General features: G+C 38.9%; 2 protein-coding genes and 1 pseudogene across 2 annotated transcripts; 1 reads left to right on the top strand and 2 right to left on the bottom strand.

The window, feature by feature from the left end:
* Window positions 1–2,955: 2,955 nt before the first annotated feature.
* On the bottom strand, window positions 2,956–12,412 carry LOC131773209 (uncharacterized). The gene is made up of 8 exons (XM_066160886.1): window positions 10,781–12,412; window positions 7,926–9,173; window positions 7,387–7,435; window positions 6,943–7,195; window positions 6,351–6,462; window positions 5,215–5,390; window positions 3,949–3,990; window positions 2,956–3,734 (listed from the first exon to the last, which is right to left on the bottom strand). Exons 2-6 carry the CDS (start codon window positions 7,986–7,988, stop codon window positions 5,217–5,219), a joined length of 651 nt encoding a protein of 216 aa, XP_066016983.1. The 5' UTR covers window positions 7,989–9,173; window positions 10,781–12,412; the 3' UTR covers window positions 2,956–3,734; window positions 3,949–3,990; window positions 5,215–5,216.
* Window positions 12,413–13,293: 881 nt separating this feature from the next.
* On the top strand, window positions 13,294–13,935 carry LOC136278048 (uncharacterized protein KIAA1958-like). Its single transcript, XM_066161235.1, has one exon. The coding sequence runs from the start codon at window positions 13,294–13,296 to the stop codon at window positions 13,933–13,935; it is 642 nt and encodes a 213-aa protein (XP_066017332.1).
* Window positions 13,936–16,784: 2,849 nt separating this feature from the next.
* LOC131773207 (uncharacterized) lies at window positions 16,785–26,684 on the bottom strand (annotated as a pseudogene).
* Between the last annotated feature and the right edge of the window lie 333 nt (window positions 26,685–27,017).

The following is a 27,017-nucleotide window of genomic DNA, read 5'->3' as shown; positions in this document are numbered from 1 at the left end:
AGGGTAGGCGCGTCTCCCTCGTCAGCAAACTGTAATAGGGTTGCAAGTGAAAATGATGAAAGAACATTTGGATTTTTGTGTACTGGAAATAGACTTAAAAAAATTCACTTTTACCACTGTTGAAGCAACAACGGAAGTTTTGTTGATTAAGCAGAAGAAAGGGACTTCCTATAACTTTCCTTCCCATGACTTAACTTGTTGTGGTCTGCTATTTCGCCGTTTCCCATCCAAATCCATATACGGCTAAAATGAACTTAAGCCGCTGTAGGCTAATTTTGATAACTTCAAAACAGAACTAAATCATAACTTTTACCTATAGTAATAGAGAAAGTTTCGAAACCATATGTTGAAAATATGGCACGTTAAAAATATTCAACGTGCGATCACAACCACGCTACTATATTAGAGCTGAATGTCTGACCTGTTTGCGGTATCTTTGAATTTCCCTTCAAAGAAATTATTTCCCTGTCACATGGATAATTGATACTTAAGATTATATCAACGGAGACTATTTATAGGAAAATCTCTTTCATCAAATTTAATTATAGACTGTGATGGAGACGAAAACCCTCCGACATGATCAATTATAACCAAATGGCTGAAACGAGTTAAAAAGGGCCGATTGGCGCCATTAGGCTTTTGTATATCATGTTGCCTTAGAACATGAACAGTTGTGGTTTAGTTAATGAGTTGTATTTATAGAAAAAGGTTATTTTTATCAGCAAAAAAATCAAAGCAATGGGCATTCTAAACCGACAAAAGATGAGATGCACGACAAGATTACCCTCAGAATGCTCCCAAAAATGCGAAAGTTTAACTGAAAGAGTATTAAATCTCATATCCTCATCACATCGACTATGCAGGGGTTCATTTATACTGTTATGATCTAGCCCTTTCAAGCTAAGATTGATTGATTAGTTGAGAGTGATTGTATTACTGTCAAACAGAGACTGTAAGCTTCTTAATGCCATAGAGCAGAATTGTTCACATCATCCGATGGCAAATGAAGTTTGGACTTCCGAGACGAGGAAGCCCAATCTCTAATAGTTTTGTATCTTTGCATCTCGATCAGAGCTGCGTTCAACCAAGCTTTCATCTAGTGATTTGACTAAATGAATTTAAGTAATACACAGCGTTTGATCACCTACCGATAAGTCATAATGCTCCCTAATCATACCGTACAAATGATGCTACATTTAATGTCGCTGCTTGTACCTTTAATTGCACGACAATATTCAGATTTACCAACGACGACACGTGTAGAAGTATTACTAATAAAAAAAAATTCTTCTTTCAGATCATTCAATATACAAACACTCACACAGACCCATCTCGTTTTAACATTTATCTTTATGTATGAATGAAGCGATTTCTACGTGTTTCTTTCAATGAAACCATAGGTATGAACTTCGCCGAGCTGTGCCAAGAACTTTACGTGATGAAAGCTAACCTTATGTCTGAAACGAGTTAAAAAGAATTAATTTTGGTTCTACTCGGTTAGCTACCGCCAAGTTTCGCTTATTTGCATGACGTGTTTATTTTTACAAGCATACCTTGAGGCGTACACTCTCAGCTTTTTCGGGAGGAACTTGACAAGATTGCATAAAGACCATATGCTGGAGGTTTAACTATAACAATAGCTATCTCATGGCTATGTTGAGGATTTTCAAGCCATTATCATTTCGCTTATTCAAGGAGTAAAGTTTCCAAACAGAATACGTCATTGACTAAATGTTTTAAATTGCTTGGCTGAATTTATAAATTTAGATGATTAGTAATTACTAAATTATATGCCGTGGTAGTGTCTGTTATATCTTTGTACATATTGTGTAATATGATTCTAACGATTTTCAATTTTAGAAAGTAGGCCATCAACATATATTCCCGCATAGATAAGATAATAAAACTAGAACCCATTACTAATGAGAAAGATTCGTCATAGATTCAATCCCTCTCTACTGACTGCGTTGTGACAACAGCGAAAGTCAAGTGACCCAGTGGGCATGAAATTGTGGCTTGCTATTATTAGTGACATGAAGGGGTTTATCGCGAGTGCCTTTGTTTCGTTTTTTTTTTTTTTTTTTTTTTCTTAATGCACAGACAGTTTCGAGACCATATTACGCAAAGATGACAAATTTTCCACACTTGTAAGGCTTAAGTCTTTCGGCCAATTCATAAGAGAGAAATCTTTGAAATAACCGTAACGCGCACAACTTTCAAAACTATTAAAAAAATACGATTAGAATTAATTGTGTGAACCTAAAAACAAAGTTAATAATGAGTTAAGTCTCCAATTGGGCCCCCCTCTTTTATTTTCTAACGCCGCAGGACCGCTGTCTTTTATGATCGTCTTCGCCGTCTTCCATACAGTAGAAACTCGATTTAACGAACCTGTGTTATACTGATTTAACGTCCTCGGTATATCGAACGATACTCTTCAGCCCGACCAAAGTTACTGCAAAATGTGTGGGAAAGAACCTCGATATAACGAAATCCTCGTTGTAACGAACAAATTTCAACACATGACAAAACACAAATTCGAAAAAGATCAACAAGAATTAAAATCCTTCAATATGTAACAATAGAACAGCTTCACAACTTACAGCTCATTATAGATGCCAACACTGTCACTATCGACACATCTACAGATTCACTGTACCCTCTTTGTCTCTTAATAGTTCTATTAACTTCTTTATTTTTGAAGGCTTCTTGTGGTAAAAGTTGTAAGAGGCAGGAATTTCCAGTCCAATTGCTATAGGTATGTACAGCCCTGTACAGTGCACTGTAGCTTCATAAAGACATTGAAGCCCAAGTGTTATTTACAGTAATCATTCCGATCCCAAAATGCTAGGTAGGGCGACGTCACCCCCCCCCCCACCCAAAAAAAAAAAAATTAAAGAAAGTAATATAAAATAAGAACAAAAATAAAACAAAACAGCAACTGTTAACCATCTCTCGATATAACAAATATTTTGGTCGTTTTTCTGCAAATTCGTTAAATGGAGGTTTTCGATATAACGAATCTATTTCCCAAGTCCCTTGGCGCTTGTTTAAATCGAGGTTCCACTGTTCACTTCACCAGAGATTGTGTGAGCTAGTGAGCCGCTTGCCGCAAGTGATATAGGGGATTCTCCTATGCTCTGAAAGACTTAAGGCGATTTACACAGATCGAGCAGAAATAACGGAGGAGTCGATGTGTGAGCGAGCCAGGGAGTGATGAAGTCGTGATTTGGGACAACACGTTAAGGGGCACCATGACCTACAGATGGCCAATAAATAAGGTTGGCTCGGAAAAATCCAGCTGCACAAATGCATGTAAACATGGTGGTCTATTTAAAGGAAAAATTGAACCAACTTCTCCACAAAAAGCGTCTACTACATGAGGGGAAGTTTTCATTCGCTTTTTTCACAGTTACAGGGAACTTTACCCTTTTCATCGCACAGAAAGTTACAACCCTGGTTTTAAAAGAAAATAAAGATTAGAGAAGGGATAGATGGTTTCAAACAACTGCGGCATAATTTGGAAGGCGATCTAAGACAAATCTGTGTAGAAAATACACACATGCGTACAAGAGTTTGGATGTTCTAAGACGAATTCCATAGAAGTTCTGACCCACAGAGAATGTCACCAAACCAACGGAAAGCACCATCGGCCTTTGCGACTATTCCACCGCATACATTTGTGTGCTGCCATTTTGCCTTCAGTTTTTTCTTGTCCCGCTCCAGTCCAGTTTCTAGGATGGAAATCAATAAAAATGTTAACGTGTATTACTTGAAATAAAAAAATTATTAAAATACCTGTATGTCTATATGTAATACAAAATAAAAGAGCTCCAGATTTACGGCCTCACAATTTACATGAAAACATCACGCACTTCTGATTGGCTGAAAACTAGAACAAAGTTGTAACATGAGTGTAAATTTGTAACACGAGTGCAAATTACAAACCGCGTGCGCGCGCTGTCAAAATTTCGTCTGTCTCGACTTTCTGTGATGTTTTCTTCCTTTTAAACTTAATCATTACCAATTAATAACATGATTTCTCGTGCAATTTGGTGCAAATAAGCACTTAAAACTTTTTCAAAGAATACAAATTGCACTCACCCTATGGGCTCGTGCAATTTTGTTGTCCTTGAAAAATTTTCACGTGCTTATTAACACCCAATTGCACTCGAAATCATGTTATTACCTCTAAAAATTCAGCCTAAAAGTACCTCCGGAAATTTGATGCTATGAAACACACAAGAATGTTTGCGTTTTTGAATAGCTTCCCTGCCCTTTTTTACTCTATGATACAGAATGACAGACTAGAAACTCACCTCTGCTTGTAGTTCGTTGGGATACTCAACGCCTGTATACTCGTGAACACGTCAAAATATTCTCCAAGACTGATCCTTTGTTACTGAATATGAACAGAAGAGTACGTTTGGTGCAATCCAGTTGCAATGTCTTCCAACTAATTTCTACGTTCTCGCTTCAATACTGCACCTGCATTTCCCGCCGGACTAGCACTGCTGCATCTGTCGAAAAATAAGAACGATCTATTATTTTTTAAACACGATACCAATTTTTTTTTCCATTCGTATGATAGGGTTTAAAGAGACATAGGCTTACCTTAGCAAATTTGGCGATTCTTTTCAGCTCTCAAACTGCACAATTAGCTATGAAAGCTAAATCATTTTCTCGTTTTCTTTTAACCTTGGGTTACTTTTGGGCTTTCAACAGCTTTTACTTCGCCTTCTAATAAGTTAAATAGACAAAACAAAGGAAGGGCACTCACTTTCTATCTTTCAGTTTCTCCCTCATCTTGTCAACAAGAGCTTCACACTGCTCTTCCCAGCTGTATTTCTTCCCATATGCTTCACGTAGGTCCTTTATGGTCTGTAAGAATTCGCTATGCTCTTGTTGCACAGTTGTGATTGCAGTTGCCCATTTCTCAAGTTCCTCTGAATCAACAATGCATGACTTACTATACGGCAAGTCTGTTATGGCCTGAGCAAAGCCTGAATTTTTGCCCACAAGAACAGGAAGACCTGCGGAGAGAGCCTCAAGGGCAACAAGAACGAAGCCCTCAGCCCGCGAGGGCATGATCACCAGATCAACTTCGCAAAGCATCTTCTTCATTTCTTATCTACTTTCTACAAATTCTTTAACGAGCAAGTGATCTTCTCTAAGCTTGCTGCAAGCAAAAGCCTTGGCGGCGATGTCGTAGCCTTCTAGCCCGAAGTCTTCTGGATCACTGCAGACCATCCCTGCCCCAGCCAAGTGTACTGTGAGTTCCTGTTCAACGTTGACAAACCACCCGCACGCGAGTTCCATCCTTCACATAGAAGAAAAACTTCCAATCTTTCCTCTTGGCATGCCGTAGAAGGACTGACTTCTAAAGAAACCTGCAACATAATCACCAATTACTATAAAAGACAATAGCCACAAATTTATGCCAACCCAAGAGTTCTTTAACACTTACCTACTACAGGGTGGAAGGAAAATATGGATTTAGGTATGAAATTAGAACTTGGGATTATGGAATATTATCTAGAAGTAATTTATAATTACGTAATCACAATTATCATCAAAACTAGGCGGCGAGAAAGTTTGAGGAGGAAGACCCGTTTCGATTACTTATATTATCTATGGGATGCATCTAATCACATTACTCAAAAAGAAAACTTAAAATAAGGGAATTTCTGAAAAAGAAAATCTATCAAAACAGAAATTGCTACGATACCTTGCCATAAAAGAAAGCAAAATCAAAATCAGGTATGGCAGAGGAGGAAATATCAGAGAGATGCCAACTCAGGATAATCTAAAAGAGGGAACTTCAAAAGAGGGAGTCTCCAAGTGAAAGAATTTACAAAAACGGTAATCGATAATAGATGAGATGTCTAGATTAAGGATACTACTCTAACATTTATATATAAAGAAAATCCCTCAAGGAATCAAACAAAGAACAGGAAAATCTTGATATCCGGGGATCGACTTAAATTTACAGTAACTTTTCTTGCATTCTAATTCCTTCCTGACATCAAAGTTTTGTCGGACTAAGAGGCAACAGACAAAATCTTTTTTTTCGTAATAAAAATGGTTGTAGATGTGACCTGAAAACATGGCATATCTCTGCAGATGCCTCTGTTGACAAACTTGGACAGTTCTTCTACCTCTTTCTTCAATACTAGACTTAGACGGCCTTCCACTTGGTGTAAGACTTAATATGAATAAAATTCTTCCAAGAATGGGAAAGAACTGCTATTTGATTGTGACTTGTGGTTTGTGGTGTGTACCTTTAAAAACCTCAATTCCTTTAATGGATGGGAATTGCACAACATAATTATTAGCTTTAATATTTCTACCTTTATTTCATTTTGCCACGGCCGTTCCACTTTGCTCTTTTGTAAAGCCTTGTTACATCTAAATGCTGACTCTTTCAAAGTAAATTGGGTGTCAAGTGTTAGTGCAGCAAGTCTGTAAAATTCAAGAAGAGAAGTTATGTCAGTGCTTTGCATCCATTTTGGTACAAAGAGGAATTGTTTTATGTTTTTATTTATTAAAAAGTATATAAGTACACAAGTAAAACATACTATTCTGCATCTAAAGTCTGAGTTATTCAAAAGCCAAGTCATGATACAAGTTGTGGCAATAAGTGCTTATGCAACATGTAAGTGTTTTCCAAGACTCTGTAGTTATTATTCCAATCAGTAGTGCATGTTTTAACCCTTTTAAAAGTGGACTGATCATATAAGGTTACAAAAATTAATCAAATATTGAAAAACAAAAAAAAAGGAAAGGAAAAAAAAAATGAAACCAAATTGTATGCAAACATTGTTTGGGTTCACACACTGTGTATAATTTATCATGTGACTCAACAGTGTTCCTCCATTAACAAAGACAAACCTTAGCATGTTCCACAATGTAAAAATCATTTTCAGAGTAATTAAACATTACCTAGCACTTTTGGCATCAGTTTGAGCACCTTCACCTACAGTTTCCTCCAGAGATGCACCTGTCTTCTTGTCTCCTTCCCCAAGGTCCTCTCCAGAGTTGGCTACCATCTCCTCATCAGATCTAGCTCCAGTCTCTACCACAGTCCTAATGGCTTTCTCTTGGGCAGATTCTACCATGATTTTGTTTTCTTCCTTTTCTTTTTTAATAACCGCATCCTTCACCCCTTCGTCCCATTCAAGGATGGATTGTTCAGCTACGTGCACATACAGTAACATTAATAAAATTAATAAAGATCACACAAAAAAGCACTATGAAGTACAAATTTCACTTAAAAGCAAGCTTAAAAGGGAGATAATCTTGACTCTACAATGTTTGTAGCTCTAAAGCAAAGTTGTTTCATATTAATTTAACTTTGAGATATATACTATAAAAGTATCTCTTTACCTTCAGGTCTTTTGATTGCCTCTAGAAATTCATCTGTCTGAATAAGAGTCTAAACAAGCAAAACACATGAATTAAAATGAGGTTCAAGCTTCCATTACTTCAATAGACAACCTTTTCAGATAAATCTAACAGTAGACTTTAACATGTCACACAACGTGTTAGAAAGAGTAGGAAAGATGCAGAATCAGGCCTCAAAGTGAGTTTAAAACCAGCTTTTGCAAAATACTTGTCCAATTATTTCTGCTATGTTTGTTATAGTATCATGCTGAAGAGAATGCCTCACTTTCAACACTTCTCTCCTTTTCTGCTAAATTCTATAGACCAAACCTAACAGAGGTTGTGTGATGTCTATGATGAGCTTGTTCCTGGAGAAGCATTGCAGTGTCAAAGGAGACTAAAGCTATACAGTCATGTACATGTAAATGCAGGGGAATTTTTTGTGATAGAAATTAAATCAGACAGGTACATGCAGTAGAAAATGTTTGTGACATGTACATGAACTTCAAAGGAATACATTTAAATTGTAATTACCCTCCTACCTGTAACGTCTCCTTGTATTCTTTGCACATCCCTTTAAAGAACCAGAACTCCTCCCTCTCCATCAAATGTATGTCTTCCTTGTTACCAGAAAGGTCCTTCAAGGCTTCAATGATGTCTTTCTTTTCTTTCTCTTTCTTTTATTCCCAGAAAGATTGACAAAACTTGAAGGCCTCTTTTCTAAATAACTTTTCCAGTCTAGTTTTTTCTGTCCAGTCACACATATCTTCCACGCCAGTGATAATCTTTCACCACACCTCACCATGGTTTCATACACTAAGTGTCTTTTCCATCTCCCATCCATCAAGAAACAGCTGCAATGCTTTGTTTAGATGTCCAAGATTGGCCTGAAGGACCCCTTGTTGAAAAATGCTATGCACAGTCTGTGGGTGATTTCCAAGAAGCTTCATCCTTATATAATAAGCCCTTTCTGAAGGTTCAATAGTCCATTTTACAGTTGTGTGCTTGGTTGCCAAGCCTTTGTACAGGAATGAGGCTAAGGGTGACCTTGTTATGATACAAACCTTGCTGCTTTTCAAATGCAAATTACTTTGTTATCATGCAAACTACATACTGGTCTCTATCACAACAAGGTCACCTTCAGCCTCACTCCAAATCAAAGGCTTGGCAACTAAGTACACAACTGTAAAATGGCCTATTGCATCTTCAAATTTCCTTTGAAACATAAGTGCATTAGCAAGATTTCTTTGGAAGCTTGCCTCATCCAAATTACCTGCAAGTTTAAGTTCCTTCAGAAGACTCAGTGCCTCTCTGTAACAATTCTTTGCCTTTTCATAATCTCCAAGGCCTTCATATGCAGTTCCAATCTAATTCTTGTACATAAGCATGTCAAAGTGGTATTCAGATGATAATTTCTCTTGCAGCTTGTAGGCTTTTTCATAGAACTCAAGCACTTTCCGCAGCTGGTTCAGAGCAAAAAAGCTGTTTCCAATAGCACCATAGCACCTTGCAATATCAGTATGCTCCTTTAGAAGTGGTTCAGAGAAAGTTAAGGCCAATTTCAGACTAACAAGTGCTCTTTCATTGTCTCCATTCCTCCAGAGAATTTCACCTTTAACATGTAGGTAAAGCTCCTTGGTGAACTTAAAAGAAGTGCTAGATTTATCTTCAACTTTCTGCAGTGAACAATATTAAGGCTGACCTTAATAGTTCAGAGGCTTTCTCTGTTCCATAAATATCAGCAACTTGTCTGGCTTCCCAAGACTTGAACTGAACTCATGCAAGAGAACCTATATCCAAGCAGACATAAATTTGAAACCATTAACCCTGATTAACTCCCAAAAGTGACTAACATGTGTCTTTCCTATAGTATCTACACGTTATCCAGCAATCAGGCATTCAGGATAATCAAACTTATGTGGTAGAAGTTGTTATCTTCATCTAACACAAAATTCTCATCACTAATTTACAAAAGAAATGTGTAGCAAATGTAATTCCTAATCAGAAAAAACTTAATATGATTATTTCGTATTAACATATTATTGACATAACTTAACCCTTTAACTCCCAGAATTGAAACTTCACCCTATAACATCCTTACATTATCCAGCAAACAGCTATTATTAAAATATTTAAACTTATCACGTAGAAGTTGTTAACTTGATTTAACACCACATTCTCATAACTGATTTACAAGGAAATGTGTAGCAGCTAGAGGGGAGAATTAACAATTAGATCTTGAGAGTTAAATGATTAATGTATTTTTCCATTTATTTTGCCACATAATAATATGTTTTAAACATATGTTTTAAAGCATACATTATTTTAAAACCATTAACCCAAATTACTTCCCAAAAGTGATTAACATGTGTCTTGTCCCTAAATTATCCAGCAATCAGGCGACGAGAATAATAAAACTTATCAGGTAGAAGTTGTTATCTTGATCTAACATTAAATTCTTGTAACTAATTTACAAATTCCTTTGAAATTTGAAATTTGTTACACATACAGAATAGTATTGGCAACTGGAGAAGAAAACAGGACAATGTCCCAATTGATATTCAACCCCAATAAATATTAACCACCCATCCCACCCCAGGGGAGGACATCCACCACACAGTAATCTCGTGTGTGGGAAATTAATGTCTCCTACACCAACCCTGCAGGAGACGGGGCCTACAGTTTTATGTCCTATCCGAGAAGACGAGATTAAATTAAAGAAATGTGTAGAAACTAGAGCGGAGAATTAACAAAGAGTGTGGGAGTTAAAGTGTTAATCATAGCGATTACAATTTCCTCAAATGTGATGGGTGCATCAGCTGCTTTATATTCCACTAATCACTCTGCACAGTTGTAATCAGAAAGGACAGTGTAATTGGACAGTTGGCTGTGATCGGACACCTGTAATCAGACTGTTGAAGCAGCCAATCATACTAAGTCTACTCAGCTAAATCCACCAATCACAGAATTGATCACAATAATTATAGCAACAACCACTTGCCCTGAAAAAACTGGGAAATTTCTAAATTATTTGCTTTAGACACTGTCCCTACTGGAGATATTTGTCCTAAATATATATATTTTTTTGAAATTGTAATGGTTACAAATAATTGGTAACAAGACTTTGTGTTATCCAATTCTGTCTGTAATCATACTCACAATTGACAAATCAGACTCCTGCTTTGTGCTTGTCTGATTTTGTTAATCACTCATATGATTACAGACCGAATTGGACTCCACTCGGACTCCACTTGGTCCTATTACCAGTCACGGCCTCTTCTCCTTTTGAAATTTATGTGACCCTCATAGAACTTGCTAGGATATTACTGGAACTGAACATATACAAGAATTTGGGGAACTTAAAGAGAATCATGAAAAACTAAGAAGAAATGCTTACTTGATCTTCCATCATCTTCACACATATTAGCCCAGCAATGAAACACCTTGATAAGTTGTTTATCATCCAGCATTGCAATGAAAAGTGAACTAATCAAAGCATTCTCATGAAAATCACCTGGAAGACTGAAATTATCTGGTTGTAATGCGATTTCAATGGTGAGCTCATAGTTCACTCTGTCTGTCTCAAACAAATGGAATGCCCTGACATAATCTGGCTCCATGAGTTTTGCAATTTTCTCCATTCTGGACATGAACAATTCATAGAAGTGGCATTTTGCCTCCAGGTAAGGAGCACCAAAGTTATCATGATCTTTGATACTATCAGCATATTTCTGTAACAAAGGGTGAATGTCATACTTCCTTTCTTTTGCTTCTTCATCAACAGCAGAAATTATTTGGCTGGCTACAAGACCCTCTAACTGAACAATAGCCTCTGACAGGTCAATACCAAGAACTTTGGCAGCTGTTGGTGCAGAGAAAGGCCCATGAAACAAGGAAATCACTACTGCAGATAACTTTAACCTTTCTGTGGAAAGTGTATAAAACATTAAACTGATTGCAGACATCTGGTTAACATCCACACCTTCTTCTGCAAAACTAAGAGGCTTTTTTCCAGTGGCCTCCTCCACTTTTGATTTTTTCAGAGCACGAGCAACCTCTGCGATGAGTTCTCCTGGAGATTTTCGTTCCTATTGCAAAATAGCTGCCAGTCCTCCTAAAAGAAGAGGGAATCCTTTTGCGATGCTGATTAAATCATTCTTCTGCTGGGGTTTAACATCAGTCATTCCCTCTGGGATAACAAGTTTCTCTGCAAAAGCCCTTTCAGAGTACTCACTTCAAAATCATCCATCGCTTTGGGACCTCTTAACTCGGTCCTGGAGGTGAGCAAAAGCTTTAAAGGAGATCGTTTCCTTTTGCCTTCTGAGAGCTTGGCTAAAAATTCCATGAAAGCAGTTTTCAAGTTTTTCCCTTCTTTACCTTTTCCTGCGGTAAAGCGGTCTACATTGTCCAGCAGAAATAGAACAGCATGTTTCTCTCTCTCCAACTCTTCAACCTTCTCTAGAATTTTGGTGATAACATAATTTTGATCAACATTACCAACTGGAACTACTAGTCCGAGAGAATGCAGCATTTTGTAATAGATCGCTTTCAAATCCTTTGCTTCTCTTAAATAAAAAACACGATAAATTCCTCGCCACTACAAGCAAACCTCATTGGTAAGCCTTGTCTTTCCTAGCTACACCAGACGATCCAAACAAGTTCAGTACTCCGGTATCTTTCGATTCCAATTTTTTGTTAATTCTCTTGATTTCTTCGCTCCGTCCGAGAAATTCCTTCTCTGGATCAGCTGTTACCGAACGGAAGGCCTTGAAATGTTCCATATACTTCTTAATGATTTCCTCGTTGTTCGATTTCGGAGCAATAATATCTTCGATTAGTTTGAGGTTGTTCTCAGAAACGTACCCATGCTTCATAAGATGTAAACTTTCCAACAGATCACGATTACCCAGCAAATCGAATTTCCCTCCGTAATTGTTTTTTGAAATTTTCACAATATTTTCTGATTCTACAGAACTAAACTTCGAAGAAATGTCTTCGAAAAGTTGTCGTAAAACTACCGCCATCTTTGTTTACATTACAATCCGCTATGAAATTTAATGGTAGGACACAGCGGCAAAATGAGTGCGCATGCTTGAAACGCGCGCGAAAATTTGCGCGCGAAAAGGAATGGGAATGACAGTATTTCCATAGTAACACTAAAGCGGCGATTTGGCGGCTGGTGGGGTGATTGATTTATAATATTTAGAATGACAGAAGCAGTAAAAACGTATTGAGCTTTTTCCTATTCACTGGCAATAAGTTAATTAGATTTTGAGTTCTACATTCAAACTGGGCGATATTAAATTTATTAATATAATGCTTCTTTAATCGCTCCTTGAGTGCGCCAAATCCGCCAAGCGTGCGCGCTCATTTTGCCGCTGTGTCAATGAATAGCATTTTGTCTGGGCATACGCAAGAATCATATTGTGCTCATTTGGCGCCATTCAGCTGATGTTTTCAGCGCGCCTTCACGGGTTTTCAAAAAAGGCCGAAAACTTGAAGTTTAAGATTTGATTTAGTGATGATCAAAATGTGCACCAGACTACAAACCTTGAAGGTTAGTCTTAAGATGTTGATGTCTTACTTACATGAATCACGAAGCTGTATGTGGAGACGATCGTGAGATATTCGTTGCGATAAAAGAAGGTAGTTTAGAATTTGAACGTATTTTGTACATACTGAGTTTTTCACTACGAAATCTGTTATCTCAAAACTCAGTTCACAGTAGTTTACAGCCAATCAAATCATCAGAGAAACGACAATTTCACGTGTGAAGAACACGTTTCGTCCAATTACGAAGAACCTAGAAGTACTGGATTTTTGCGCCCTCTCCTGTTCCTGTCTTTGGAGTTTGGTTTGGGGGTTTGGAGTTCTGTAATCAAATTTATTTCCTAAAATTAACTTTTTGAGATGACCGAAACCTCAAGTTTAAGATTTCATGCGTTAGAAAAGCCCGTAAATGAGTTTATCCAGGAGCAAGAAAACAAGAACACGCTATCAAAAACGCGGAGAGATATTGCCATTTTCATGGCGTTTTTGAAAGAAAGGTATGAGAAGAGAAAACTGGAAGAGATTCCGCCAGAACACCTAAATCATATCTTGAGTGAATTTATAATAACTGTCAAAAGTAAAGGCGGAGACGAATTCGAGCCTTCAAGCCTCACAGGATTTCTTTGCAGCTTCGACCGTCACTTGAAAGCTTTTAAATATCCAAAGAACTTAATAGAGGACCTTGAGTTTGAACAAATTCTAAAAACCCTGAAGGCTCGAAGAGGGCAACTAAAAAAGGAAGGGAAGGACAACACGCCAAATGCAGCAGAGGTTATAACAGACGAGGAGGTCAACATTCTACACATGAAAAAACTGCTTGGAATCACAACTGCTCAGGTTTTGCCGAACACGTTGTGGTTTATGAACTCCATTCATTTCGGGTTGAGAGGCTGCGACGAACACCGAAAAATGACTTGGGAAGATGTTCAACTTATCAGAGATGTGAACGGTACAGAATATTTAGAATATTCTGAACGACAGACCGACAACGAACTGCAATAGAAATTCGAAATATCAGATCAGTCAAGCCTAAAGCTTTCGCTACTCAAGACGGGCCAGATGAGAGAAACCCTGTGTCTGTTTACAAAATTTGTGGCGAGCAAAGACCAACCTCAATTCTGACCACCGAGGCCCCTTTCTATCCTAGTATCAACTATTCAAAGGATCCTGGTAGATGTTGGTTTAAGGCAAGTGCAATGGCGGTAAACAAACTGAACTCGTTAAGGAAAACTATGGTAAACAAATCTGGACTCGACGAGAAGCGACGGCTCACGAACCACAACGCAAGAAAAACTATGATACAAAAAACCTAACGACAGCAATGTTCCCCCCCACTCACATCATGCAGCTTTCAGGTCACTGTAATGTGCTAAGTGTAAACAACTACAGCTCTGTTTCTAAAGAGCAACAGGTCAACAGTGGTACGGTCGATTAATGTACAATACTTACCCCATCCCCACAGAGACACCTCGCCTTAACCTATTGTCCTAATCAACCAATCAATTAATCGTAAAGTGTGGCTGAGAAAAATGCCGATCGGGAGGATTTTCGGGGCGCAAACCACCTCCGCGTGGACCACGGTCGAAATCGGAGTGTGAAGCCTTGACTTCGTCTTTTGACAAGGATAACAGTGATGGTAAAGCAAGCTTAAAACGGCAGAAATCGCCAGAAACTACGACGGATACACAGGGCATAGCATGAGTAAGTTTTATTGATTTTACGTGTAAAATATTCATATTTATCGTTGTAAATCGACCATATTTCATTCCCCATACTATTCCTTATAACGTGTTCAAATTTTCACGGTTCCTCCCGTAACTTAACACTGAGTCACACAACGTGTGACGCGTTCATGAATTCATCGTTGGCTTTTTCTCGAAACGTGAGCTTGGGCCGCCTGTGCACGCACTGCTGCAACTACCACTTTGACGGCCGAAGCGGAAGCTTCGTTCAAAAAAACCTCGATGTTTCTTGCAGCTGGTCCCTTCAATGGAGCCGTATTCCTTGATGAACAATTCAACATAACTATAAACACTGTGAACAAGTCACCAGGCACTTCTGCAGATAGCTCAAATTCTACGGAACGAAGCTACAAACGAATCAAATGAATTCTTGAATCGTCGGTGATGACGACAGTCCAACACTTCAATGAAAAACTTTACCACTAACTGGCTTTTTTAAGAATATTATAAAAGGCGGGTTGCACATATCGAGCAGACATGACGGGGGGAATTGATGCGTGAGCGAACCAGGGAGTGATGAAGTCGTGATTTGAGACAACACGTTATGGGGCAGTATGACCTTCAGATAGCCAACAAATAAGGTTGGCTCGAAAAAGAAAAAAAAAAAACAGCTGTGCAAGTGCATGTAAAAATGTTGTTCGATTTAATGGAAAAAATTGAATCAACTTCTCTGAAAAAAGCGTCTACTGCATGAGAGGAAGTTTTCCATTACGGTTACAGGGAAGTTCACCCTTTCCATCCCATAAAAAGTTATTACCCTGGCTTTGAAAAAGAAAGAAAGAGTAGGGAAAGGGTGGGTGATTCCAAATGACTGCGGTATAATTTGGGGAGCGATCTAAGACAAATCTGGGAAGAAAATACAAACAAGCGTACAAGAGTTTGGGTTTTCTAGTCAGAATTCCAGGGGAGTTCTGACCTACAGGGAATGTCACCGATACCAACGGAAAGCACCAGCGACTTTTGCGAGTGTTCCACCATGTACAATTTTGTGTGCTGTCATTTTGCCTTTAGTTGTTTCTTGTCCCACTCCAGTCAAGTTCTCCTATCATTGTAAGGTTCTAGGATGGAAATCAGTAAAAACATTAACGCGTATTAATTGAAATTAAAAAGAAAAAGTTATTGTAGATACATTGTACGTCCATCTGTGATACATTTCAAAAGAGATTTGGATTTACGGCCTTATAATATAAGTGGAAACATTTCACGCTCTGATAGACTGAAAACTAGAACAAAGTTGTAACACGAGTGTAAAGTTGTAACACGAGTGCAAATTATAGATAGTGGACGCGCGCCGTCAAAATTTCGTCTGTCTTGACTTTCCGTGTTTTTTTTTTCAAGTAAATCATTACAAAGTAATAGCATGGTTTCTCGTGCAATTTGGTGCAAATAGGCACTTTTATAAGAATACGAATTGCACTCATCCTATGAACTCGTGCAGTTTTGTTGTCTTTGAAAAATTTACCATTGCTTATCAACACAAAATTACACTCGAAATCGTGCTATTACCTTTAAAAATCCAGCGTACAAGTAGTCCTCCACTTTTCCCGATCAGGTTGCACAGGTTCTTAGAAATTTGATGCAATGGAGCACACAAGAATGTTTGCGTCTTTCATTAGGTTCCCCGCCCTTTTTTACCCCATGAAACAGAATGGCTGACTAGAAACTCACTTTTGAACACCTCAAAATATTCTCCAAGACTGATCCATTGTTAATGAATATGAACAGAGGAGTACGTGGGTGCAATCCAGTTGCAATGTCTTCCAACTAATTTCTACATTCTAGTTTCACGGGTTGTGCATCAAAGTCACTACTGCACTTGCATTTCCCGCCGGACTAGCTTTACTGCACCTATCGAAAAGCAACAACGATCTACTTTTAAACACGATATTGACCTTTTTTCCTATTAGTATGATAGGGTTTAGAGAGACATGGGACCACCTCAGGAAATTTGATTATCGGTTTCCACTCTCAAATTGGCCAATTTGCTATGAAACTAAACTTTTTTTTTTCTTTCAACCTCGGGTTGCTTTTGGGCTCTCAACAGCTTTTACTTCGCCTTCTAATAAGTTAAATAGACAAAACAAAGGAAGGACACTAACTTTCTATCTTTCAGTTTGCATGCAGTATCATCTCCCTCATCTTGTCTACAAGATCTTCACACTGCTCTTCCCAGCTGTATTTCTTCCCTTAAGCTTCACGTAGGTCCTTTATCTTCTGTAGGTATTCGTTATGCCCTTGTTGAACAGTCGTGATTGCAGTCGCCCATTCCTCGGGTTCCTCTGAATCAACAATGCATAATAATTATGCATTACCATTCGGCAAATCTCTTATGGCTTGAGCAAGGCCTGAATTTTTGCCCACAAGAACAGGAAGACCTGCGGAGAGAGCCTCAAGTGCAACAAGACCAAAGCCCTCGGCCCGCGAGGGCATGATCACCAGATCAACTTCGCAAAGCAACTTCTTCATTTCTTCTCTACTTTCTACAAATTCTTTAACGAACAACTGATCTTCTCTAATGCCAAACTCGAGGAGCTTTCCTTTCATCTCTTGTTTTTTTCCCTTTAAAGCTCCCACAAATATGAGTAAATAAGATGGTTCTCTAAGCTCAATGCAAGCAAAAGCCTTGGCGGCAATGTCGAAGAAGCCTTTTAGCTTGAAGTCTTCTGGATCACTGCGGCCGCACAACAACACTTTGAAGTTAGAACCCTTCCTAAGGGCATGATTCAAATCTTTAAATTCCTCAAAAAGACCAGGAGTGAGTTTTAGGATTTTCGAGACATATTCATTTCCAAGGTATTTAGAGAAAGCATCATACAGTTTGGGTCCAACAGTAACGACCAGATGAGCCATTTAACAGAGTCCAACTTCAGTCTTATGTTTTTCCTCGCCCTTACAAACAGCCTGGCTATCGATTTTGTACTTGCTCAGCTCTTTTGGATCAGTATGCACCATTTGAATCCACTTGCATCTGTGTGGTACACATTTGAAAATTTGTCCTTGACGACCTAGTTTCTGACCATGACCAATTACAACATCAGGTTTCAGGTCTGAAGGTGGAAAGCTCAGCCAAACCTGAGGATCATCATAGCCTAGGAGTCGCTTTGCTTCAACCACGTTGATCCCGTGCTTTTCAGCCTCCTTCTTATGCTCATGGGCACAAGCACCCTCAGGAAGGAAGACAGTAACCCGCACCATCCCTGCCCCTGCCAAGTGTACCGTCAGCTCCCTGTTTAACGTTGACAAACCACCCCCACGCGAGGTCCACCCGTCACAAAGAAGAGAAATTTCCAACCATTTCTCTTTGCATGCCGTAGAATGGTTGACTACTGAAGAAACCTGCAACAGAATCACCAATTATTATTAATGGCAATAACCACAAGCTAAGGCTAACCCAAGAGTTCTTGAACGCTTAACGGTTTGCTTGCTACTGGATAACCATGAAAACCGGTATTACCTGTCTTATAGGTCGGGAAGTCGGCGACTCAACCGGCAACCCGCCCCTAGGAGGGTGTGGAAGGTGAAACTGGGCATCCTGACAATTAAAAACAAGGTATGTGGTGGACCACTCTCAGTTACACGGGGTGAGAAAACACATCTGTCGTAAGGTGCGTGGTGGACTTTTCCCATTCGGTGCATTTCGATATGCACTACACAAAGGGCAGAGATACTAAATACTTTGTACTTAAATACTTTGCAAGCAGTTTCATGAAATTGTCACTCAGAAAACAACTCATACCGGCTTGGAGGTCGCCCGGGTTAGCAAGGTCTGCGCTGATCTGTTACACTCCAACAGGCAGCGAAAAGTATGTTAGGGGCAGGCAGGAGGAAGAAGAGGAATACAGCAGCCTTATACGTAATGAAATGTACGCGCTTTGATGGACAGACCAAAATTACAGCGCCCAGAAAGATAGACTGCGCTTGTGGCCTTGGAAATGAACAGGTAATAGCTGCACTTGGTGAAATAAGATTGCCTGAATATGATAACTTGGAAGATCATGGGTACATTTTCTTTTGGAGTGGGATACCGACTCAAGAAAGGAGAGAAGCAGGAGTAGGCTTTCCAGTTAGAAAGGAGATAGCAGCAAAGCTTGATGAGGAACCGGAGGGTTGTCCAATACACCAAACCGTTACGATTCGTCAAAGGCAGTTTGCGAATCGTTTTACCGGAAGTCGATTCGCGGTTAATGCGTCTCGTTACACCGGAAATCTGATCAATCATCTCTTATTAAATGGAAACGCATACCGGAAGTCAATTTGCAAGTAACTATCAAGGGTTGTTGAAAATGTTGTCGAATCGACTCGATTCGACTCGAATCGAACGACTCGTCTCATTTAAAGTCGACCCGTCACACAAGAAGTCGATTTGCATTATACTTAGAAAATATTCCGCAAGTAGCTACTAAATAGGGTTGAACATGTTGTCAAATCGACTCGATTGGAATCGAGTCGAACGACTCGTCTCAGCTAAAGTTGACCAGTCACACCAGAAGTCGATTTGTAAGAAAATATTCAGAAAATATTCAGCACGTGGCCACGAAAGGGGGTTGCAGATTTTGTCGAAACGAATGACTCGTCACAGTTGATGTCGACCCGTCATACCGGAAGTCGATTTCCAAGACAATTTGAAAATATTCTGCGAGTAACTACGAAGGGGGGTTGGAGATGTTGTCGAATCGAATGACTCGACGCAGTTGATGTCGACCCGTCATAAAGGAAGTCGATTTGCAAGACACTTAGAAAATATTCCGCGAGAGGAACCTCAACATCGCCAAGTTCGGGAAATACAGAGACATACTTCTTAACAACCGATGTACAACCAAATAAGTTTAAAAAGCTCTTTCCTAAAACGGCCGGAAGTCCATCGTCAGAATATTAAAACTTCCTAACTAGTGCCAATCAACCACAGGATAATGACTATGAGACTCCCACTACAGCGGATGATGTATACTATCTTCATCAGCGTGTATGCCCCAACAATGACCAACACGGACGTGGCGGAGGAAGAGTTCTACAGTGACCCACCTGAGACGATCAGGCGTGCACCGTCTGATGACAGGCTGATACTCGTTGGGGATTTTAATGCTAGAGTTGGTTCAGACACTGAGGAATGGAAAGGAGTGCTAGGCAGTCATGGAGTAGGCAAGTGCAATGCTGACGGAGAACTTCTACTTACACCACTTTCAGAGTACAACCTTGTGGTAACCAATACCCTATTCAGGCACAAGGGCACACACAAGACTACATCACAGTAAGACAGAGAGATGAGAGGAGCAGACTGTGGTACTGATTATGTTATGCTAAAAACTAGATTAAAGGTTTGTAGACGAAAACAGCACTGCAGGACGGGTGGGAATCCACCTCGGAAGCTCGACACTTGTGTACTGAAAGGCCAAAAGAAGCAGGAAGAACTCACACAGAAAATGGACGAAAACTTGAAAGACTGGGAGAGCAACAACTCAGAGAAAGACATAGAAGAGAAATGGGCAACGCTGAAGGATATGGTGTATCAGACTGTGAGTGATGTTCTGGGCCACCCTGAGTAGAAACGTTAAGATTGGTTTGATGACCATGATAAACATTTGAAGAAACTATTCGAAGCAAGGAATAGAGCTAGACAGGAAAGTCTACAGTGTAACACAAGGCCAAAGAAGAAGAAAGTTCAAAGGCTCAGAGTGAGCTACAGAAGTATACATCAGAGAGAGACTTAGTCCATAGGGTGGAAAAAAAATAAAAAGAGGAGGAATTCCAAACTGCAGTAGACATGAAGGACATGAAAACATTCTTCACAGGTCTGAGAGAAATCTATGGCCCCAAACCAAGAGGATTGATCCAGCTAAAGGCTCCAGATGATGAATCGGTTTTGCAAGGGAAAGACAAGATCTTGGACAGATTTGCAGACCATTTCGACCAACAACTTAAAACAACCCCGGAGATCTTGCTGAGGAGACTAAAGAGGCCATTGTGCAACGACCAGTTGCATCAAGTCTGGATGAACCACGAAATCTCAATGAACCAATGGCAGCTATCAGCTCAACACAGGATGGTAAAGCTCCAGGAAGGGATGGAATTCCAGCAGAACTGCTATTTGAATGTGACTTGTGGTTTGTGGTCTGTAACTTCAAAAAACCCAAATTTCCTTCAATAGATATAAATTGCACAATTTAATTATTAGCCTTAAAGTTTCTACCTTTTCTTCATTTTGCCATGGCAGTTCCACTTTTCTCTCCTCTAAAGCCATGTTATATTCAAATGCTGAGTCTTTCAAAATACAATGAGTGTCAAGTGTTGGTACAGGGATTCTGTAAAATTCAAGAAGAGAAGTTAAGTCGGTGCTTGGCATCCATTTTGGTACAAAGAGGAATAGTTTTATGTTTTACTATAGGTAATCACATGATTTCAAGTGCAATTTGGAATAAATAAGCATGGGTAAATTTTCTCAAAGACTAACAACATTGCACAAGCCTGTAGGAGCAAGTGCAATTTGTGGTCTTTGAAATAAAGTGCTTATTTATTCCAAGTCGCACAATAAAAATCATGTGATTACGTATTAATAATATACAAGATAGAAAAAATACAAGATAACTTATAATAATTATATAGAAGCAAAGTGCCTTTTAAGCGCAAAAATAATTTATTCAAACCCTGCAAGGGACATTGCGCATTTGGTCAAAACAACTGCCTACGATCAAAACAATTATATACAATGATATTTTCACATCTTTAAGGCCCAAAAAAAACAAAGTCTGACTAAACAGTTCAAGAAATTGTTCTTTTACTTCTTCACACTGAGTTAACCCTCTCCTGCTTTGAATCACCTGAAAACTACATTTATCTTAACCAATCAGAATGGAGTAATTTTTTCATGTATGTTTAACTATCATTTGCTTAGACATGTCCATTGTAATGAAGAGGATATTAGTACGTAACTAAAACAAATTGTTCTACATGTGAAGTCCTCCAGTTATTTGGAAGCCAAGTATAACACAAGTTAAGGCAATTAATGCTTATGCAACATGTAAGAGTTTTCCAAGACTCTGCAGTCATTATTCCAGTAAGGCATGTTTTAATCTTTTTTTTTAAAGCACACTGATTTCAAATAAGGTATCAAAAAAATTAATCCAAAATTGAAAAGAAAAAAGACAGTCAAATTGAATGCAAACATTGTTTGGTTCATACACTATGTACATGTATATCATGTGACTTAACTCTGTTTTCCTATCAACAAAGACAGACCGAAAAAAGGTTTCACAATCTAAAAATCAAGTTCTGACCAATTCAACATTACCTAACACCTCCGCCTTCAGCTTGAGGAACTTCAGCTACTGTTTCCGCCAGAGATACACCTGTACTCTTGTTTCCTCCCCCAAGGTCTTCTCCAGAGCTGGCCACCATCTCCTCATCAGATCTGGCTCCAGTCCCTACCACAGTCCTATTTGCTTTCCCTTGAACAGATTCTACCACAGTTTTGTTTTCTTCCTTTTCTTTTGTAATCACATCCTTTGCCCCTTTGTCCCATTCAAGAATGGATTGTTCAGCTATGTGCACATACAGTAACATTTCATTTAATAAAATAAATAAAGATTACACAAAAAAGGACTATGAAGTACAAATTTCACTGAAAAGCAAACCTAAAAGGGAGATAATCTTGACTCTACAATGTTTGTAGCTCTAAAGCAGAGTTGTTTATTTAACCTTAAGAAATACACTGTAAATGTATCTCCTTACCTTCAGGTCTTATGATTGCCTCTAGAAATTCATCTGTCTGAATCAGAGTCTAAACAAGCAAAACACAGTAATCAAAATAAGGTTCAAGTTTCCATTACTTCAATGGACATCCTTTTCAGATTAATCCAGCCCTAGACTTTCACATGAACTCCAATGTGTTAGAAAGAGTAGGAAAGATGCAAAATCAGCCCTCAAAGTGAGTTTAAAACCCGCTTTGGTAAAATACCTATCCAATTATTTCTTCTATGTTTGTTATACTATCATACTGAAGAGAAAAAAATTCAACACACACTTTTCTCCTGTTCAGCTACATTCTATGGATCAACCCCAACAGGGGTTGTGTGATGTCTATGATGAGCTTGTTTTCGGAGAAGCATTGCAGTATCAAAGCATGTAAATGCAGGGGAATTTTTTTGTGATAGAAATCAGACAGGCAGTAGAAAATGTTTGGCAGCCAGGTAAATGTACTTGAAAGGAATAAATTTGTACTGTAATTACCCTCCTACCTGTGACATCTCTTTGTATTCTTTGCACATCCCTCTTAAGAACCAAAGCTCCTCACTCTCTATAAAATGTACATCTGCTGTGTCACTAGAGAGGTCCTTCAAGGCTTCAATAATGTCTTTGTTAAACTCATTGAAGGTGAATTGTTGAGAAGCTTTCTGTTCTTCCCACAAATATTGACAAAACTTTAAGGCCTCTCTTCTAAATGACTTCTTATTTCTTCTTTTGTTTGTCCAGCTACACATATCTTCCACGCCAGTGATAATCTTTCGCCACACCTCACTGTGGTTTCCTACACCAAGTGTCTTCTCCATCTCCCATCCTTCAAGAAACAGCTGCAATGCTTCATTTAGATGTCCAAGACTGGCCTGAAGGACCCCTCGTTGATAAATGCTACGCACAGTCTGTGGGTGCTTTCCGAGAAGCTTCATCCTTATACTATAAGCCCTTTCTGATGGAAAAATTGCATCTTCATATTTCTTTTGAAACATAAGTGCATTAGCCAGATTTCTTTGGAAAAGTGCCTCATCCCAATAACCTGCAAGTTCAAGTTTCTCCGACCAGAAGACTCAGTGCATCTCTGTAACATCTCTCTGCCTTTTCATAATCTTTAAGGCCTTCATATGCAGTTCCAATCTGATTCTTGTACATCGGCACATCAAAGTGGTTCTCAGATGCTAATTTCTTTTGTACCTTGTAGGCTTTTTTAAAGAACTCAAGTGCTTTCCTGGGCTGATTCAGAGCAAAAAAGCTGTTTCCAATAGCATTGTAGCACCTTGCAATATCAGTATGCTCCTTTAGGAGTGGTTCAGAGAAAGTTAAGGCCAATTTCAGACTTACAAGTGCTCTCTCATTGTCTCTATTCCTCCAAAGGATTTCACCCTTAACACGTAGGTAAAGCCCCTTGGTGAGTTTAAAAAAATCACTGGATTTATCTTCAACTCTCTCCAATGAACATAAGGCTGACCTTAATACTTCAGAGGCTTTCTCAGTTCCATCAATATCAGCAACTTGGCTTGCTTCCCAGGACTTGAACTGAGCTCGTGCAAGAGAACCTATATCCAAAGCAGACATAAATTTGAAACCATTACCTGTAACTCAAACTCCCAAAATTGATTTACATGTGTCTTGACCCTATAATATCCACACATAATCCATCAATCATGAGAATAATCAAACTTATCAGGTTGAAGTTGTTATTTTGATCTAACACCAAATTCTCATAACTAATTTACAGACTGAAGAAATTTGTAGCGGCTCAAGAGGAGAATTAACATTAAGAGCATGGGAGTTAAAGGGTTAATCACAGCCTCTTCTCTCTTTGAAATTTCTATGACCCACCTTGAGTTTGTTAAGGATATTACTGGAACTGAATATGAACAAAACTTTGGGAAAGTTATAGAGAATCATAGAAAACTAAGAAGTAATGCTCACCTGATCTTCCATCATCTTCACACATATTTGCCCAGCAATGAAACACCTTAATAAGTTGTTTACCATTCAGCATTGCAATGAGAAGTGAACTAATCAAAGCACTCTCATGGAGTTCACCTGGTAGACGGAAATACTCTGGTTGTAATGAGATCTCAATGGTGAACTCATAGTTCCCTTTGTTTGTCTCAAACAAGTGGAAAGCTTTGACATGATCTGGCTCAATGAGTTCTGCAATTTTCTTCATCCTGGAAATGAAGAGTTCATAGAAGCGGCCTTTGGCCTCCAAGTAAGGAGCACAAAAGTTTTCATGATCTTTGATACTGTTAGCATACTTCTGTAAGAGTGAGTGAATATCATACTTCCTTTCTTTTGCTTCCTCATCAACAACAGAAATTATTTGGCAAGCTACAAGACCCTCTAACTGAATGATAGCCTCTGGCAGGTCAATACCAAGAACTTTGGCAGCTGTTTGCACAGAGAAAGGCCCGTGAAACAAGGAAATCACCACTGCAGATAACTTTAACCTTTCTGTGGAAAGTGTTTCAAACATTAAACTGACTGCAGACATCTGATTAACATCTACACCTTCTTCTTCAAAACTAACAGGCCTTTCTCCAGTGTCCTCCTTCACTTTTGATTTTTTCAGAGCACGGGCAACTTCTGCAATAAGTTCTACTGGAGATTTTCGTTCTTGTCGCAAAATAGCTCCTAGTCCTTTTAGAATTAGAGGGAATCCTTTTGCAATGCTCATTAAGTCGTCTTTCTGCTGTGGTTTAACATCAGTCATTCCCTCAGGAATAATAAATTTTTCTGAAAAAACCCTTTTTAAAGTACTCACTTTAAAATTATTCACATTACTGGGACCTCTTAACTCGGTCTTAGAGGTGAGTAAAAGCTTTAAAGGAGATCGTTTCCCTTTGCTTTCTGTCAGAGCTTTGCTAAAAGTTCCATGAAAGTAGTTTCCAAGTTTTTCCCTTCTTCGTCTTTTCCTGCGGTAAAGTGGTCTGCATTGTCCAGCATAAACAGAACAGCATGTTCCTCTCTTTCCAACTCTTCAACCTTCTCTAGAATTTTGGTGACAACATAATTTTGATCAACATTACCAACTGGGACTACCAGTCCGAGAGAATGCAGCATGTTGTAATAGATCACTCTCATATCCTTTGCTTCTCTTAAATCAAAAACACGATAAATTCCTTGCCACTGCAAGCAAACCTCATTGGCAAGCTTTGTCTTTCCTACACCAGACGATCCAAACAAGTTTAGTACTCCGGTATCTTTCGATTCCAATTTTTTGTTAATTCTCTTGATTTCTTCGCTCCGTCCAAGCAATTCCTTCTCTGGATCAGCTGTTACCGAACGGGAGGCCTTGAAATGTTCTATAAACTTTTTAATGATTTCCTCATTGTTCGATTTCGGGGCAATATCATCTTCGATTAGTTTGAGGTTGTTCTCAGAAACATACCCATGCTTCTTAAGAAGATGTAAACTTTCCAACAGATCACGATTACCCAGCAAATCGAATTTCCCTCCGTAATTGTTTTTTAAAATTTTAACAACATTTTCTGATTCTACAGAACTAAACTTCAGAGAAATGTCTATGAAAAGTTGTTGTAAACCTTGCGCAGTTTCGCTACCAACTGCCGCCATCTTTGATTGCACTACGATCTGCTGTCATCTGCATGTCCCCAATGCATGCAAGATAAGTCACGCAATCTCACCGAGCATACCCGGAAGTGACTACAACCTTAGTCATGACGCGCTTCCCTTCGAAGGGTCTTTACTTTTGATTCTTTTATCCCTTCATCCATTCACCCATTTATCCATTTATGTAATTCCTTTTTAACATTCTCTATTTTCCCATTGGGCTACAGTGGAACCTCGATCAGTAACAAACCTCTATAAAACGAAGTCCTCGGTAGAACGAACGATACTCTTCAGCCCAGCCAATATTCATTTACAATACTGAGTTCAGTTGTTTGCCATGAGCGAAATGGGTCATATTACAATGCTGCACTTAAACTAAAGAAGTTTTTCTCTAGCTATTAAAATCTCCATTTGAGATTAAATTGAATCAGATGACTACAAACTCGCTCGTTTTCCGTTTGACCGGCTCGACGAAAGCCTCTGCCTTTGCAATCTCTTAGAAAAGGAACAGCTTGCAATGAAACTGCCCGCTGACTTCTTGGCGAAAAACACCGTGCCTCGCGATACAGCTGATTCTTTCGCCTCAAGTTAGCTTTTGGTTTGCAAAGGGAATTTCCTCTACAGCAACGAAACGAATACAGCTACCCATTCTTGGCATAGATTTCGCGATAGAAAACAGAGCACAAACGCAACAGACTAAAGATTCAGTAATAATATATAGTTCTAATATTGACTTGGGCACCGCAGGCCAGAAACCGTCTTTTTCAGTCTTAGTCGAAATCTTTGTTTGATGCATGCCTTTCTCCTTCGTAGCGCTGAACCGTACTCGCAAAAGTCCCATTTCTTCTTTACTACTTGACTACGATGTGTCACAACTCTCGGTAGAGCTTACCGAAGCTGGTATATATCGCTAACCAAAATTATTTCAAGAGCATTTCAAACCTGACTGATACAAAAATTTAAAGAGATATGAGAGATTTGTAATTTCAAAGTTTTCTAAGTCCTCACTCGCTAAAATAAAGTGGAATTACA

Source organism: Pocillopora verrucosa, chromosome 14 (assembly GCF_036669915.1).
Source record: "Pocillopora verrucosa isolate sample1 chromosome 14, ASM3666991v2, whole genome shotgun sequence".
NCBI lineage: Eukaryota > Metazoa > Cnidaria > Anthozoa > Scleractinia > Pocilloporidae > Pocillopora > Pocillopora verrucosa.
Note: the sequence above shows the minus strand (reverse complement) of the source record. Positions and strands in the feature narration are given on the sequence as shown.